The 13,122-nt window shown below is 42.5% G+C and overlaps 1 protein-coding gene across 1 annotated transcript; it reads right to left on the reverse strand.

Moving 5' to 3' along the window:
• Window positions 1-845: 845 nt before the first annotated feature.
• Window positions 846-13,060, reverse strand: LOC118899020 (serine/threonine-protein kinase MARK2-like). The gene is made up of 3 exons (XM_036859916.1): window positions 12,437-13,060; window positions 3,742-3,770; window positions 846-1,302 (listed from the first exon to the last, which is right to left on the reverse strand). The coding sequence occupies exons 1-3, from the start codon at window positions 13,058-13,060 to the stop codon at window positions 846-848; spliced, it is 1,110 nt and encodes a 369-aa protein (XP_036715811.1).
• Window positions 13,061-13,122: the final 62 nt, after the last annotated feature.

Genomic DNA, 13,122 nt, shown 5'->3' on the forward strand with positions numbered 1-13,122 from the left:
AGAGTCCTCATTGGTGCCTCCAGTTCCAGTGGCTAGGGACCAGGGCAGGCAGTGGTGGTGGCCAGAGCTGGTGATGTGCAGACACTTGTCTGTGGGGGCTGGGTACAGATGCCTTGTAGTGGCACGGGCCAGGTACAGAAAAGCACATAGTGGTGGTGGTCAGGGTCAGCAGCAAGGTGCCAGGGCCAACTGTGGGTGCATTGGCAGCTGCAGGGGCCCTGGCCATCAGTGTCCACTCTGTGGCTACAGGGTCTCCCTATGGGCACAGCATAGCTGTGGAGGCCAGCAATAGGAGTTGGCCTGGGGACAGGCAAGTGCATAGGTGGAAGGTCTAGCTGCAGGTGAGTTGAGCAGGACAGGCCAGGGTCAGGAGACAGGGCTGGATCCAGGCCCACAAGCCACTGTAGGGCCCCTGGCTATTGGCATTCACTCCTGTGCCTGCAGGATCTCCTCAAGGGTGTGCACATAGCAGTGGAGACTAGTGATGGAAGTCAGGCCAAGCGTGTGCAGGTGCACAGCTGGAGGGGCTAGCTAGCCCCAGATGTGCACAGAGTGTGTGGAGGGGTCCGCTGCCTGGGTCTAGGCTGGCATCTTGTATTCATATAGCCACAGAGGCTGGGGCTGGCTGCCAGTATGGATCCCGGCTTTGGGGGTGAGGGAAGTTGAGGATGGATGCTCAGGTGGCTGGCATCTGTGATCAGGAAAACCTTTGGAGGAAGTCTCAATGGTGGACTCTGTAGGGGGTCCATGCTGGCTCTGCTGGGCATTGGTTTCTTCAGTGGCAAAAGCTGCTGGTGTCCTCTGCAGAGCAGGTCACTGGGAACCACGGTCGCTCCGCTATGTGGCTAATACTGGTAGCCCTGCTTTTCTTCCTTGTCCCTAGCTATCTCTATATGTCTCAGCTTTTTCAGTTTCTGGGTGGGGTGAGACCAAAGTGAGTCCCTTGTGCGGTGCCCTAAGCAGCTGATAAAGCTCTCACTCTCCCTTTCCCAGCGAGGGGAGCTCTTCAAGCTGGGGAGCTCCCTCCTGGTGCTGAGCAGGGTTCGCCTGAGGGCTGGGATGATGCAGGCAACATGATTCTGTTCTTCCTTCCTTTTTTGTGTGGTTATTCTCAGGTGTTTTGTTCTACTGTGTTGCTGAAGTTTCTTAAGTGGACTCTGAACTCTCTCAGAGCCATTTTTGTTTGTGGATAGCTGTCTAATTGTTGGTCTTTGTCGGGGGCTGGAGGGTGGTGTCTCCTGCTCTGCCACGATGGTCATGTCACTCAGCATAATCTTTCTTAACGGTAATTTTGCACCGCTTCTAAAAATAAGACACATACTCTAGCATGCTTTTAAAAATATCTTATTACAGATTTAATACAGACTAATTGTAAGAAATTTAAAGCTACAGAAAAGTAAAAAGAAGAAAATGAAGCCATCTGCAATCTTAATACTCAAAAATAACTACTGTTAACCAGTCGGTACACTTTCCTTTTAGTCTTTTTTAAATGCTCATATTAAAATATAAATTTTACGTAGTTCATACAGATCTTAATTTTCAAATGAAACAATGTGAATTTTCTGAAGTGGCAAAATGTTCTTCACAAACTTTATTTTAAAGACTGCAAACTTATTTATTATATACGACCATTAAATATTATTTTTTACACACATCTGATTACGTCAATTCCCCATTGCTCTCAGGTTTAAGTACAAACTTGGCATGGCCTACGAGACTGTTCTTAAACTTTCCCTTCCCTTGTCTCATGCTTCTTTTTCCTCCTTTATGTTCTAGACTGAGGGCATACTCAGTCAGTTTCCATGTATCATGTTCTCTCTCACTTCCAGGACTCTGTCCATGCTGATCATTCTAACACATTATTATTCTTTTTCCTCTCCATCACTTACTTCTACCCACTTGTGCTCCCACTCATGTTTTCTAATTAACACCTACTAATCTCTGATGGAAGGAGAAGGTATAGACAGAAGAAAAGAGGGAAGCCTCTGATCAAGCCCTTAGAACAGAATAGAGTTCATAAGTAGACCCATGCATGTATCGTCAACTGATTTTGATTAGAGAGAGAAGGTAATTAAATGAAGAAACGACAGTCTTTTCAACAAACGGTACTAGAACAGCACGGTATTTTTATAGAAAGGAAGAATTTCAACCTTTACCTCACACCATACATAAAAATTAACTCAAAATAAATCATGGACCAAAATGTAAACATTTAAACTACAAAACTTCTAGCTAAAAACAGAATATAATCTTTGAGATTTTGGAGTCAGCAAATAATTCTTAGATAGGACACAAAAGCATGAATCATAAGAGAAAAAAATTCGTAAAATGAACTTCATTGAAATTAAAATCTGCTCTCTTGAGCACCATTTAAAAAATGAAAGACAAGCCGTAAAGTGGGGAAAAAATTTTACAATACATGTAAGTGACCCAGGCCTTATCTAGAATATAGAGAACTCTTGTATCTCAGTAATAAGAAAACAGCCCATAAAAAATAAGCAAAAGATTTAAACAAACACTTTACAAAAACTATATGCAAATGGCCCATGAACACATGAGATGTTAAACATCGTTAGTCATCAGGGAAATGAAAATTATAACCACAATGAGATATCACAAAACATCTATTAGAATGACTAAAAAAGATGGGCAATGACGAGTGTGGTGAGGTGTGGAGTGACTAGAACTCTGATGACTGGTGAGGAGAATGTAAGATGGTACAACCACTTTGGAAACAACTTGGCATTTCTCATACATTAAAGATCCACTTTATGACCCAGCAATTCAATCCGAAGTATTTATCCAAGTGAAATGAAAATATATGTCCACACAAAGACTGGTACATGAATGTGCATAGCAGTTTTCTTTGTAGAAACCCCAAACTGGAAGCATCCCAAATGTCTATCAACAGGCAGATGGCTTCCATACCGCTCACTAATAAAAAGGAATGAACCACTGATAGATGAAATAACATAGATAAATCTCAGAAGCATGCTGAGCAAAATAAGTCAGAAAAAAAGAAAATATAATATACAATCCCATTAATATAAAACTCTAGGAAAAATTTAAAGTATAATAACAGAAAGTGTATCAGTGGTTGTCTAGGATCAGGGTGGTTGTGGGGATTGATTGGAAGGGGCATAAAGGTACCTTTGGGGGTGAGGGACATGTTCTATATCTTACTTGTGGTAGTGGTTGCTACAGAGATGTATATATTTGTCAGAATTCATTAAACTGTACACTTAAGATGTGTACCTTTTATTATCTGTAAATTATACATCAATAAATTTGATTTTTAAAAAGTGTGTCCATTGCTATTGAGAAGTTTGGTAAGTCAAGGACAGAGAAGGGACTATTGCAAATGGCAATATTAAAAGTCATGGGTGACTTAATTAAGAATAGTTTCAATGAAGGGATGAAGACCAAAACCTGACTGAAGCAGGTTGAAGAGAGAATGGTGGTTGAGACAGTGGAAATACAGCTGTACATAATTCTTTCAAGGATTTTTGCTATGAACGGAAGCAGAGAAATTGGGTGGTACTTGAGAGGCATGTGGGAGTCAAGGGAAAGATTGGGGCAGAAAGTCAAGGGAAAGTTATTAAGGCGTAACTGTATGCCGATGGGAATGATCCAGTAAAGAGAGTGAGATTGATGATACAGGAGAAAAAGAAAGTATTGCCGGAGAAAGTTGTTGAGAAGGCGAGAGCATGCGGGATATTAAGCACAAGAGGAGATACTTACCTCTTATAGGAGCTGGTGTGCACTGTCCACTGTAACAGGAGAGAAGGCAGGTTAAGTGGGTACAGATGCATGGAGATTGGTAGATTTGCTGGTGGGAGAGTGAAGGATTGCTCATCTGATGGCTGGTTTTTCTCAGTGAATGAGAATGAGTGGGGTAGAAGGTGGAGGCTTAAGGAGGGAGATTAAGGTCGGAAACAGTCTCTGGAGAGAGAGAGAGAATTCACTAGAAAATATAGCACAACTGGTTGAGATGACTGCCCACTGGAGAATTTTTAATCATTCATTCAAAGGGAAACCAATGAGCAAATGTGTGTGGCTTTCTCTAGCAGTGCTCAGCTTATGGGCTGCAGGCATGTAGAACACAGAATCTTGCACTGAACTAAGGTTGACACTTTGCAGGTGATTATGCAGAAAAAGCTGGGCAGAGGTTTTACTGTGGTTGCAAGGGAGTGGTTATATAATGGACCATAGAATCTAAGGTAGGTAACAAGGGAATGATGGCAAGAAGGGTGTGATGGATGGAGAAGTGGTCAGATCAATAGCTTGCAGGCTCTGCCGGGATCAGAGAATTGCTAGAATGGGAGTAAATGAGCTGAAAGGCTAAGAGATGGTAGTCCAGGAGTGTGAAGCTTGAAATCAAGCTTTGAGATTGGGTTCAATTCTTTAGATGATGAGGGTTAGGGTATGACAATGGAAATGATGGCTGAGGGGGAGGTGGAAGTCAGAGACCTGACAAGTCCAAGGCATTTGAAATCAGTAAGCATGATGACAGGAGTAGAGATAGAAAGGAGGGCAAGTGAGCCAGGACTAGAGGTACGAGTAAATGAGAGTGAGTGACCAAGTAGGACTCAGTAGGTGACAACCACACGGAAGGGGAGCAGTTGTGAAGTCTGATGGCTGGCTTGTCTTTATTCTGAACCGCTAAATACTATTTCCCCCTTTATATAGTTTTGAAGGTGGAGAGAAGGAAGGAAAACAAAATAGATTGTATACACATTCTTAAAGTGTTGAATTTTCCTCTCTATTTTATTGATTTCAAGTCTACCTTGAATCACCTAATCATGTTTTGCTGGATCAGTAAAGTTTGAGAGCTCTCTGCTGATGGGATTAAAAGTGTTTGGAAGGATTTTTTTGATGATAACCTGATGCAAACAGCCATTTACAGCACTGTGAATGCAATTGCTACTGAAGGGATTAAATAACAGCTGAACCTTATTAACTATGTTATATGTGGCCCAAAGATCCAACTTTTTTTTAAATTAATTAATTTATTTTTAGCTGCGTTGGGTCTTCTTTGCTGCACAAGGGCTTTCTCTAGTTGCGGTGAGCAGGGGCTACTCTTTTTTGCGGTGAGCGGGCTTCTCTTTTTGGTGACTTCTCTTGTTGCTGAGCACGGGGTCTAGGTGCGCAGGCTTCAGTAGTTATGGCATGCGGGCTCAGTAGTTGTGGCTCACGGGCTCTAGAGCGCAGGCTCAGTAGTTGTGGTACATGGGCTTAGTTGCTCCGTGGTGTGTGGGATCTTCCTGGACCAGGGATGGAACCTATGTCCCCTGCATCGGCAGGCGGATTCTCAACCACTGCCCCACCAGGGAAGCCTGATCCAACTATTTTTATTCAGAGTTATGCCAAGACCCCATTTACTGTGTGGGGCAGACACTCGTGCCCAGCACCCTCATTTCTACTTGTGGTATCACTCAAATTTAAAAAATATATTATTAATAAATATATTAAAAACAATTACCTACCGTGTTGAATACCTACCATGTGCCAGACACTTGGCTAGCTATAATATTAATATCAATATTAACATTAATTGAATCTTATTATGTTCCAGGCATTTATGCTTTGACTGTGTAATCTAATTTACTCTTCACAGTAGCCAGATAAAGGGTTAAAGCTAAGATGAAGAGATTATGGTTCAAAAATTCTTGCCTAAGATCTCATAGTTATTAAAACTGAATACAAGTGGGGTTCAAAAGTCTGAAGTTGACTCTGAGGTTTCTGCATGCACACTATGTCCTATTTGCCCTACAACGATCCTTGCTACACGCAGAGGTGAATGGTCCCCATGAATGGTATCACCCAGTGGAGGGAGGTAGACCTCTCAACAAACAGGTACAAGACCACAGTGGGTGCTAGGAGGAGGGCTCGAATTACGTAATAAGTGGTGAGCTCAAGAGCCATATCAAAGGAAAAATATTCAGCATTTAGCAGATTGACTAGTTGCCTGGCTACAGTAACAGCCTCCTAGGTGGTGGGCTCCTGTCACCAGGCCTTTCCTTCCATACCATTCTGAATATCACTGCTAGAGGTCATCTTCCTAAAACACCTGTGCACTTGCTCAGTTTTTCCTGTGTCGTTGTATCCAAACATCTGCACTTAGCTTTTAATTCTCATGCTTTTTTTTTTTTTCCTTTTTTTTCTGGGTGGTGGGAAAACAGGTGATTTTAATTTTCTTTTTTTAAACATCTTTATTGGAATATAATTGCTTTACAATGTTGTGTTAGTTTCTGCTGTTATAACAAAGTGAATTAGCTATAGGTATACATATATCCCTGTATACAAAAATAAACTCAAAATGGATTAAAGACCTAAATGTAAGGCCAGACACTATAAAACTCTTAGAGGAAAACATAGGCAGAACATTCGATGACATAAATCACAGCAAGACCCTTTTTTGACCCACCTCCTAGAGAAATGGAAATAAAAACAAAAATAAACAAATGGGACCTAATGAAAAGCTTTTGCACAGCAAAGGAAACCATAAACAAGACGAAAAGACAACCCTCAGAATGGGAGAAAATATTTGCAAATGAAGCAACTGACAAAGGATTAATCTCCCATGCTTTTTAATGAAGTTATTTCTAAGAACTCTAAGAACTCCAGCAGGAGTAAACATGTGTGGGGATTTCCGTCCCAGACTCCCTCTGTCCCAATTCCTCTGAGGAATTGCCCTCTTTGCTGAGCCCATACCCACCTCTCCCCATGGTCCCCGCCTCCATGGCAGGAAACAGGCCACCAGCATTTGACAAGTATGCCTTTCCTACAGGAGAGGCCGAACTCTTTCTCAGTTCAGTTTCAATGCTAAAACCCTAGGTTGGGACTTTTCATTCGAGTTGGGTAGAGACCCCTGAAAAAATGAATCACAGCCAACAGCAGGCGGTAAGAGGGTGGGAGGGTGCGGGCACATCCTCCTCTGTATCCACAATACAAGGAGCATTGTGTCCAAACATGGAGAGAGAGAAAGTAAGAGAATGCTAGAGCAAGCATGGTTTCTTTGTTAAGTATGTTAACATTTGGGGAATCTGGGAAGAGGCATAAGATTTATCTTCTAAGATATCGGAAAATTCTTTGAACTATTTTTAAACCTTTCTATAAGTCTGAAATTAGTCCAAAACAAATGTTTAGCAAATTTTGTGATATGTGTGGGGTTTTTTTTTTTTTTAACCAGAATAAAAATGTAAAATAAAATAAAATACAAGTGGTATCTGGGAGGGGACGGTCAGCTTCAGTTTCCATGGTGCGTGTCACTCCCACTGCCCTGCACTTGATTTTGCACAGGTACCTTGACGAGCTAGCCTCGCGAAGGTGTTTCAAGGGATGTGCAGTTAGAATGACCTGACTGGGGAGGATATTGAGCACAGGGTCTAGGGATTTTGATGTTATTTTATATCAGCAAACAGGTCATTGGTGGTTTTGAACAGTGCAGCAATATTATTTCGAAAGAGAACTCTACGTGGAGGACAATTTGGAAGCAGAGTGACCTCAGGGAGACTTAACTAAGAAAAATGGAAGAGGAAAGGAGAAATGTGAGCTAAATTTTAAAGGAAGAATTGACAAATTTGGCTACTGCTGGTGATACCATTGATGGAAATGGGGGACACTGGATATGTTTGAAGATACGTAAACATAGAGAGCTACAGAGCATTATAAATAGTGCCAGAGAAAAAGTAGAGGGACTTCCCTGGTGGTCCAGTGCTTAAGACTCCACGCTTCCACTGCAGGGGGCACGGGTTCAATCCTTGGTCGGGGAACTAAGATCTCTGCATGCTGCGTGGCGCAGCCAAAAAAAAAAATAATAAGAAGAAAAAACAAATAAATCTAAACTGAGCAAAAGAAAAAAAAAAAAGGAGAATCACCTTATGAAAAAAAGGCATGGATAAAATCATAAGATGGGTAAATATTTATGTAATGGGGGGGATTTCTAAATATGACATCAAACAGAAACCTTGGACTATAAATTTTTTAAAAAATATTTATTTATTTATTTGGCTGCACCGGGTCTTAGTTGCAGTACGCAGGATCTTTTAGTTGCAGCATGCAGAATCTAGTTCCCTGACCAGGGATTGAACCCGGGCACCCTGCATTGGGAGCATGGAGTCTTAACCACTGGACCACCAGGAAAGTCCCGAACTATAAAATTTTAAATTGTATAGATTTTTTAAACCCCCCCCACACAAATTAAAAAGTAAATGAATGACCTGAGAATAAACTTTGCAATGTACATTTATATATCTATTTAAGATATATTCTCAATATCAGTAAATCCATAGTAAAAGACAAGCTCCCAATTATGAAATTGGTTAAAGGCAGCCAATTTACAAAAGAAAACACACATATAGCTGAAGGAAGGAAGGAAGGGAGGGAGGGAGGGAGAAAAGAAGGTAGTTCAGTCATTAACAGTCAGATAATTAAATTAGAAAAGCTACTGTGTTCCACCCATCAAATTGCAAAGATTCAAAAATGATAGTAAGCTGGGGAGTTTGGGAAGTTATGTGAAGAAACAGGCAGTCACATACGTGATTGGTGGGTGCAGAAGTCTTTCTGGAAGAAATATACATACCTATTGTCCAGCACTTTCCTTTCTAGAAATTAATCCAGAGTAAGTAATCGTAAGTGTATACAGTAACTTATCTACAAGAATATTCATTAAAAGTGTTTAAAATAATAAAATTTATTGCAAATGAAGCAACTGACAAAGGATTAATCTCCAAAATTTACAAGCAGCTCATGCAGCTCAATATCAAAAAAACAAACAACCCAATCCAAAAATGGGCAGAAGACCTAAATAGACATTTCTCTGAAGAAGATATACAGATTGCCAACAAACACATGAAAGAATGCTCAACATCATTAATCGTTAGAGAAATGCAAATCAAAACTACAATGAGATATCATCTCACACCGGTCAGAATGGCCATCATCAAAAAATCTACAAACAATAAATGCTGGAGAGGGTGTGGAGAAAAGGGTACCCTCTTGCACTGTTGGTGGGAATGTAATTGATACAGCCACTATGGAGAACAGTATGGAGGTTCCTTAAAAAACTAAAAATAGAACTACCATATGACCCAGCAATCCCACTACCAGGCATATACCCTGAGAAAACCATAATTCAAAAAAAGTCATGTACCAAAATGTTCATTGCAGCTCTATTTACAATAGCCAGGACACGGAAGCAACCTAAGTGTCCACCAACAGATGAATGGATAAAGAAGATGTGGCACATATATACAATGGAATATTACTCAGGCATAAAAAGAAACGAAATTGAGTTATTTGTAGTGAGGTGGATGGACCTAGAGTCTGTCATACAGAGTGAAGTAAGTCAGAAAGAGAAAAACAAATACCATATGCTAACACATATATATGGAATCTAAAAAAAAAAAAAAAAATGGTCACGAAGAACCTAGGGGCAAGACGGGAATAAAGATGCAGACCTACTAGAGAATGGACTTGAGGATACGGGGAGGGGGAAGGGTAAGCTGGGACAAAGTAAGAGAGTGGCATGGACATATACACTACCAAATGTAAAATAGATAGCTAGTGGGAAGCAGCCTCATAGCACAGGGAGATCAGCTCGGTGCTTTGTGACCACCTAGAGGGGTGGGATAGGGAGGGTGGGAGGAAGGGAGACGCAAGAGGGAAGAGATATGGGGACATATGTATAACTGATTCACTTTGTTATAAAGCAGAAGCTAACACACCATTGTAAAGCAATTATACTCCAATAAAGATGTTAAAAAAATAAATAAATAAAATAAAATAATAAAATTTAAAACAACCTAAATGTATAAATTAGGGGATTACTTAGATAACTTATGGTAATAAAATGCTCAGTAGCCATTATAAATGTTATTATAGATGTATGTCATAAGGATGAAGAGTTATTCAGTAAAAAGAAAAAGAGAAGAACAAAAATCATGTATATTATAATATCATTCTTGTTAAAAAATTCAAAGATAAAAATCTGGAAGTACATGTATCAAAATAATATTAATAAAGTTGTTTGTGAAGGCCAGGTATGGAAATTATTTCTTTCCTTCATGTTTTCTTACTGTATTTTCTAATGTTCGTACAAATAGTTTTATTACTTTTATAATCTTTTTAAATATACTTTTTTAGTTTAGCAATCTTAGATTTATAGGAAAGTTGAAAAGATAATAGATCCCTACATCCTTTGCCCAATTTCATCTATTGTTGTTGCTTTATTGAGATATAATTCACACACCATACAAGTCACCTATTTAAAGTATACAATTCAGTAGTTCTTAATATATTCACAGAGTTGTACAATCATCACCATACTCAATTTTAGAACATTTTCGTCACTTCAAAATTAAATCTTATACCCATTGGCAGTCCCCATTTTCCCTCAGCATAGACAACCAATACTCTACTTTTTGTCTCTATAGATTTGACTATTCTGAACATTTCACATTAAAGAAGTTATACAGTATGTAGCCTTTTGTGACTGATGATGTTTTCAAGGTATGTCCATGTTGCAGCATGTTTAAGTACTTCATTCCTTTTGATTGCCGAATAATATTCCATTGTAGGGAGATACCATATTTATTTTTCTATTCATCAGTGGAAGGACACTTGGGTTGTTTCCACTTTTTGGCTATTATGAATAATACTGCTATGAACATTAGTGTACAAGTTTTTGTGTGGACATGTGTTTTCAATTCTTTTGGATGTATACCTAGGAGCAGAATTGCCGGGTCCTATGGTAACTCTATGTTTAACGTTTTGAGGAACTGCCAGAATGTTTTCCAAAGGAACTACACCATTTTACCTCCCCACAGCGGTGTATGACGTTTCCAATTTCTTTTTTTTTTTTTTTTGGTAACAAATTCAATAAAGACTGCTTTATTGCTGCACGACAGTCATGAAACTCAGCTGCACAGGGACCTTACCACACCGCGCAGAGGCTGGTTCACGGGACCTTGTGATCCTGTTAATGGGCCTCTCTGTTGTAATTAACACAGGCCGCAGGGACCAAAAGTTCCCCTCGGCCCTTCTGAAAATGTTCGGGAATGGTAGTGCAGGAAGGTAATACACACTTTCTGCATTTCTGCCCTGCAGTGCAGCAGTTGTTGCTGTTGGGAGTCACTGTGCTAATTCTCTTAGGTCATTTTTCCCTTTAGTTGTTCTGACTACCTCCAAGCGCTCCATGGCTGCACGCTTGTCTCACTGGAAAATGCACAGCCCCAATTCTGTGCAGGGACGACGCAAAGCAGAGTGTGATGCATCTCTCTGGAGCATCAAGTTTATTAACTAGAATTGGAAGAACCAAGGAGTTCTTGGAACAAGAACTATCCCCCTCCCCCACCAACACGGAAGACAGAAGAGTGGGGGAGGGGAGACGTGCCCCAGGAATGACAGTCCAGTCTCTCAAGTTTCACCCAGGTGGGGGTTGAGGGGCAGACCTGCAGCCACAGCGGCCTCGCTTTCGGTCGCCCGGGCTGCTCCGGACCATCCATCCTCTGAGCTGGCCAGGGTCTTGGATACGATGCTTCTGAAGGCCACGCAGAGAACACACTCCTCTTCCCCTGCACCGGGCCCCAGGGAGCGCGGCGGCCTGACCTTCCTGCCTCGGTCATCCATGGGGTTCACATGGGCTCACTTTATTATGACGCCTCATGCTGGGCAGCTTGCAACAAAGATGTTTCAAAACAAAGTTCCAGATTCTCCCAGCCACCCCTTGCTTTTTCTGGCTCTGGCCAGAGACAGTGGATGAGGACACACTCTCAGGCTGCCCAGTGTGGGAGGACCTTCCAGTGTTGGACACACCCAGGGGGCAGCTGCTTCCCTCTGGGGCTCCAATCCTGCTGCTGCTGGAGGTGGATGTCCCAGTGCCACACTGGGGGACTGGGCTGGGGGTGGCAGTCCTCGACTCCAGGCTGGGTGGGGGACAGGCAGACTCACCGGTCTTCTGCCCTGCCTGCTGGTCTTCCTGCAGCTGCACATTTTTTCTCTGGTAGAGCCACCTGGTTTGCAGGGAGGACACCACAGGGCTTGGAGAAGGCTCAAGTTCACTGCCACAGAGGTTCCCGCAAGAGAAGGGCTTCAGAGTTATGATGGAGACCTCCACCTTGGGTTTCTTGGAGCTCACACTGCCTGTCCCAGTGTCCTGGATCTGGTCGCAAGTCAAGCCCGGAGTCCTCACCGTTGTCACCTCCCGGTCCTCTGCACAGGGTGGCTGGAGTGGCTCCTTCTGGCCCATGTTGACCCATGGATGCCTCATGAGGTCAGGTAAGGTGCCTCTGTCACTGGGGTTGAGGACAATCATTTTTTGTAATAGATCCCTTATCTCCAAAGACAGATAAGGTGGGATGGGGTATCGCCCTCGTAGGATTTGCTTCAGCAGCTCCTGGAAGTCTTTTCCCACAAAGGGCTGGGACCCAGTTACCATGGCGTAGAGCACTACTCCCAGGCTCCACACGTCCATCGCAGGGCCGCTGTGCCTCTGCCCCAGCAAGAGTTCCGGGGCAGCATAAGGGGCTGTGCCGCAGCTCATGTCCAGTTGGCCAGTGTCATCACACTTGCTGCTGAGGCCAAAGTCTGTAAGTTTGATATTCATGTGGGAATCAAAGAGGAGGTTCATTGGCTTCAGGTCCCGGTGCACGATGCCCCTCTGGTGGCAGTGCTGCAGGGCGGAGAGCAGCTGCCGGAACAGGCCTCGGGCCTCCAACTCTGTCATACGGCCATGGGTCTTCAAATAGCGGTACATGTTCCCCCCACTGAGGTACTCCATCACCACGAAAAATGTCTTCTCTGTGTCAATCACCCCCAGCAGTTTGACAATATTGGGGTGATCGAGAGCCTTCAGACCGCACACGTCCCGGAAAAGTGCCTGGGCACTTGAGAAGCTCTGATACCTTTTTTTAACGACCTTGAGAGCCACCTGTGTCCCGGTCAGAATGTGCCAGGCCAACTTCACTTTACCAAAGGTGCCTTCACCAATGGTGCGGAGGATCTCGAAGTCATCAATATGAATCTCCTCGTCAGCAGAGTTGGCTGTGAGGCCCGGCATCATGGTGATCTGCTAACTCCACTGACTGACAGCACTACCTAGCAACACTAACTAACAATGCT

The sequence above is a fragment of the Balaenoptera musculus genome, chromosome 8 (assembly GCF_009873245.2).
Source record: "Balaenoptera musculus isolate JJ_BM4_2016_0621 chromosome 8, mBalMus1.pri.v3, whole genome shotgun sequence".
Lineage (NCBI taxonomy): Eukaryota > Metazoa > Chordata > Mammalia > Artiodactyla > Balaenopteridae > Balaenoptera > Balaenoptera musculus.

Excerpts from the sequence above, each read along its gene's own strand:
- LOC118899020 (XM_036859916.1), bottom strand. The coding sequence starts at position 13,060 with ATGCCGGGCCTCACAGCCAACTCTGCTGACGAGGAGATTCATATTGAT. Across the intron at positions 3,771-12,436 it reads GAGTAGTGCTCTACGCCATG|TGGACAGTGCACACCAGCTC; the intron begins GTAACTGGGTCC and ends CTCCTGTTACAG. Across the intron at positions 1,303-3,741 it reads CACACCAGCTCCTATAAGAG|AAGCGGTGCAAAATTACCGT; the intron begins GTAAGTATCTCC and ends TCTTATTTTTAG.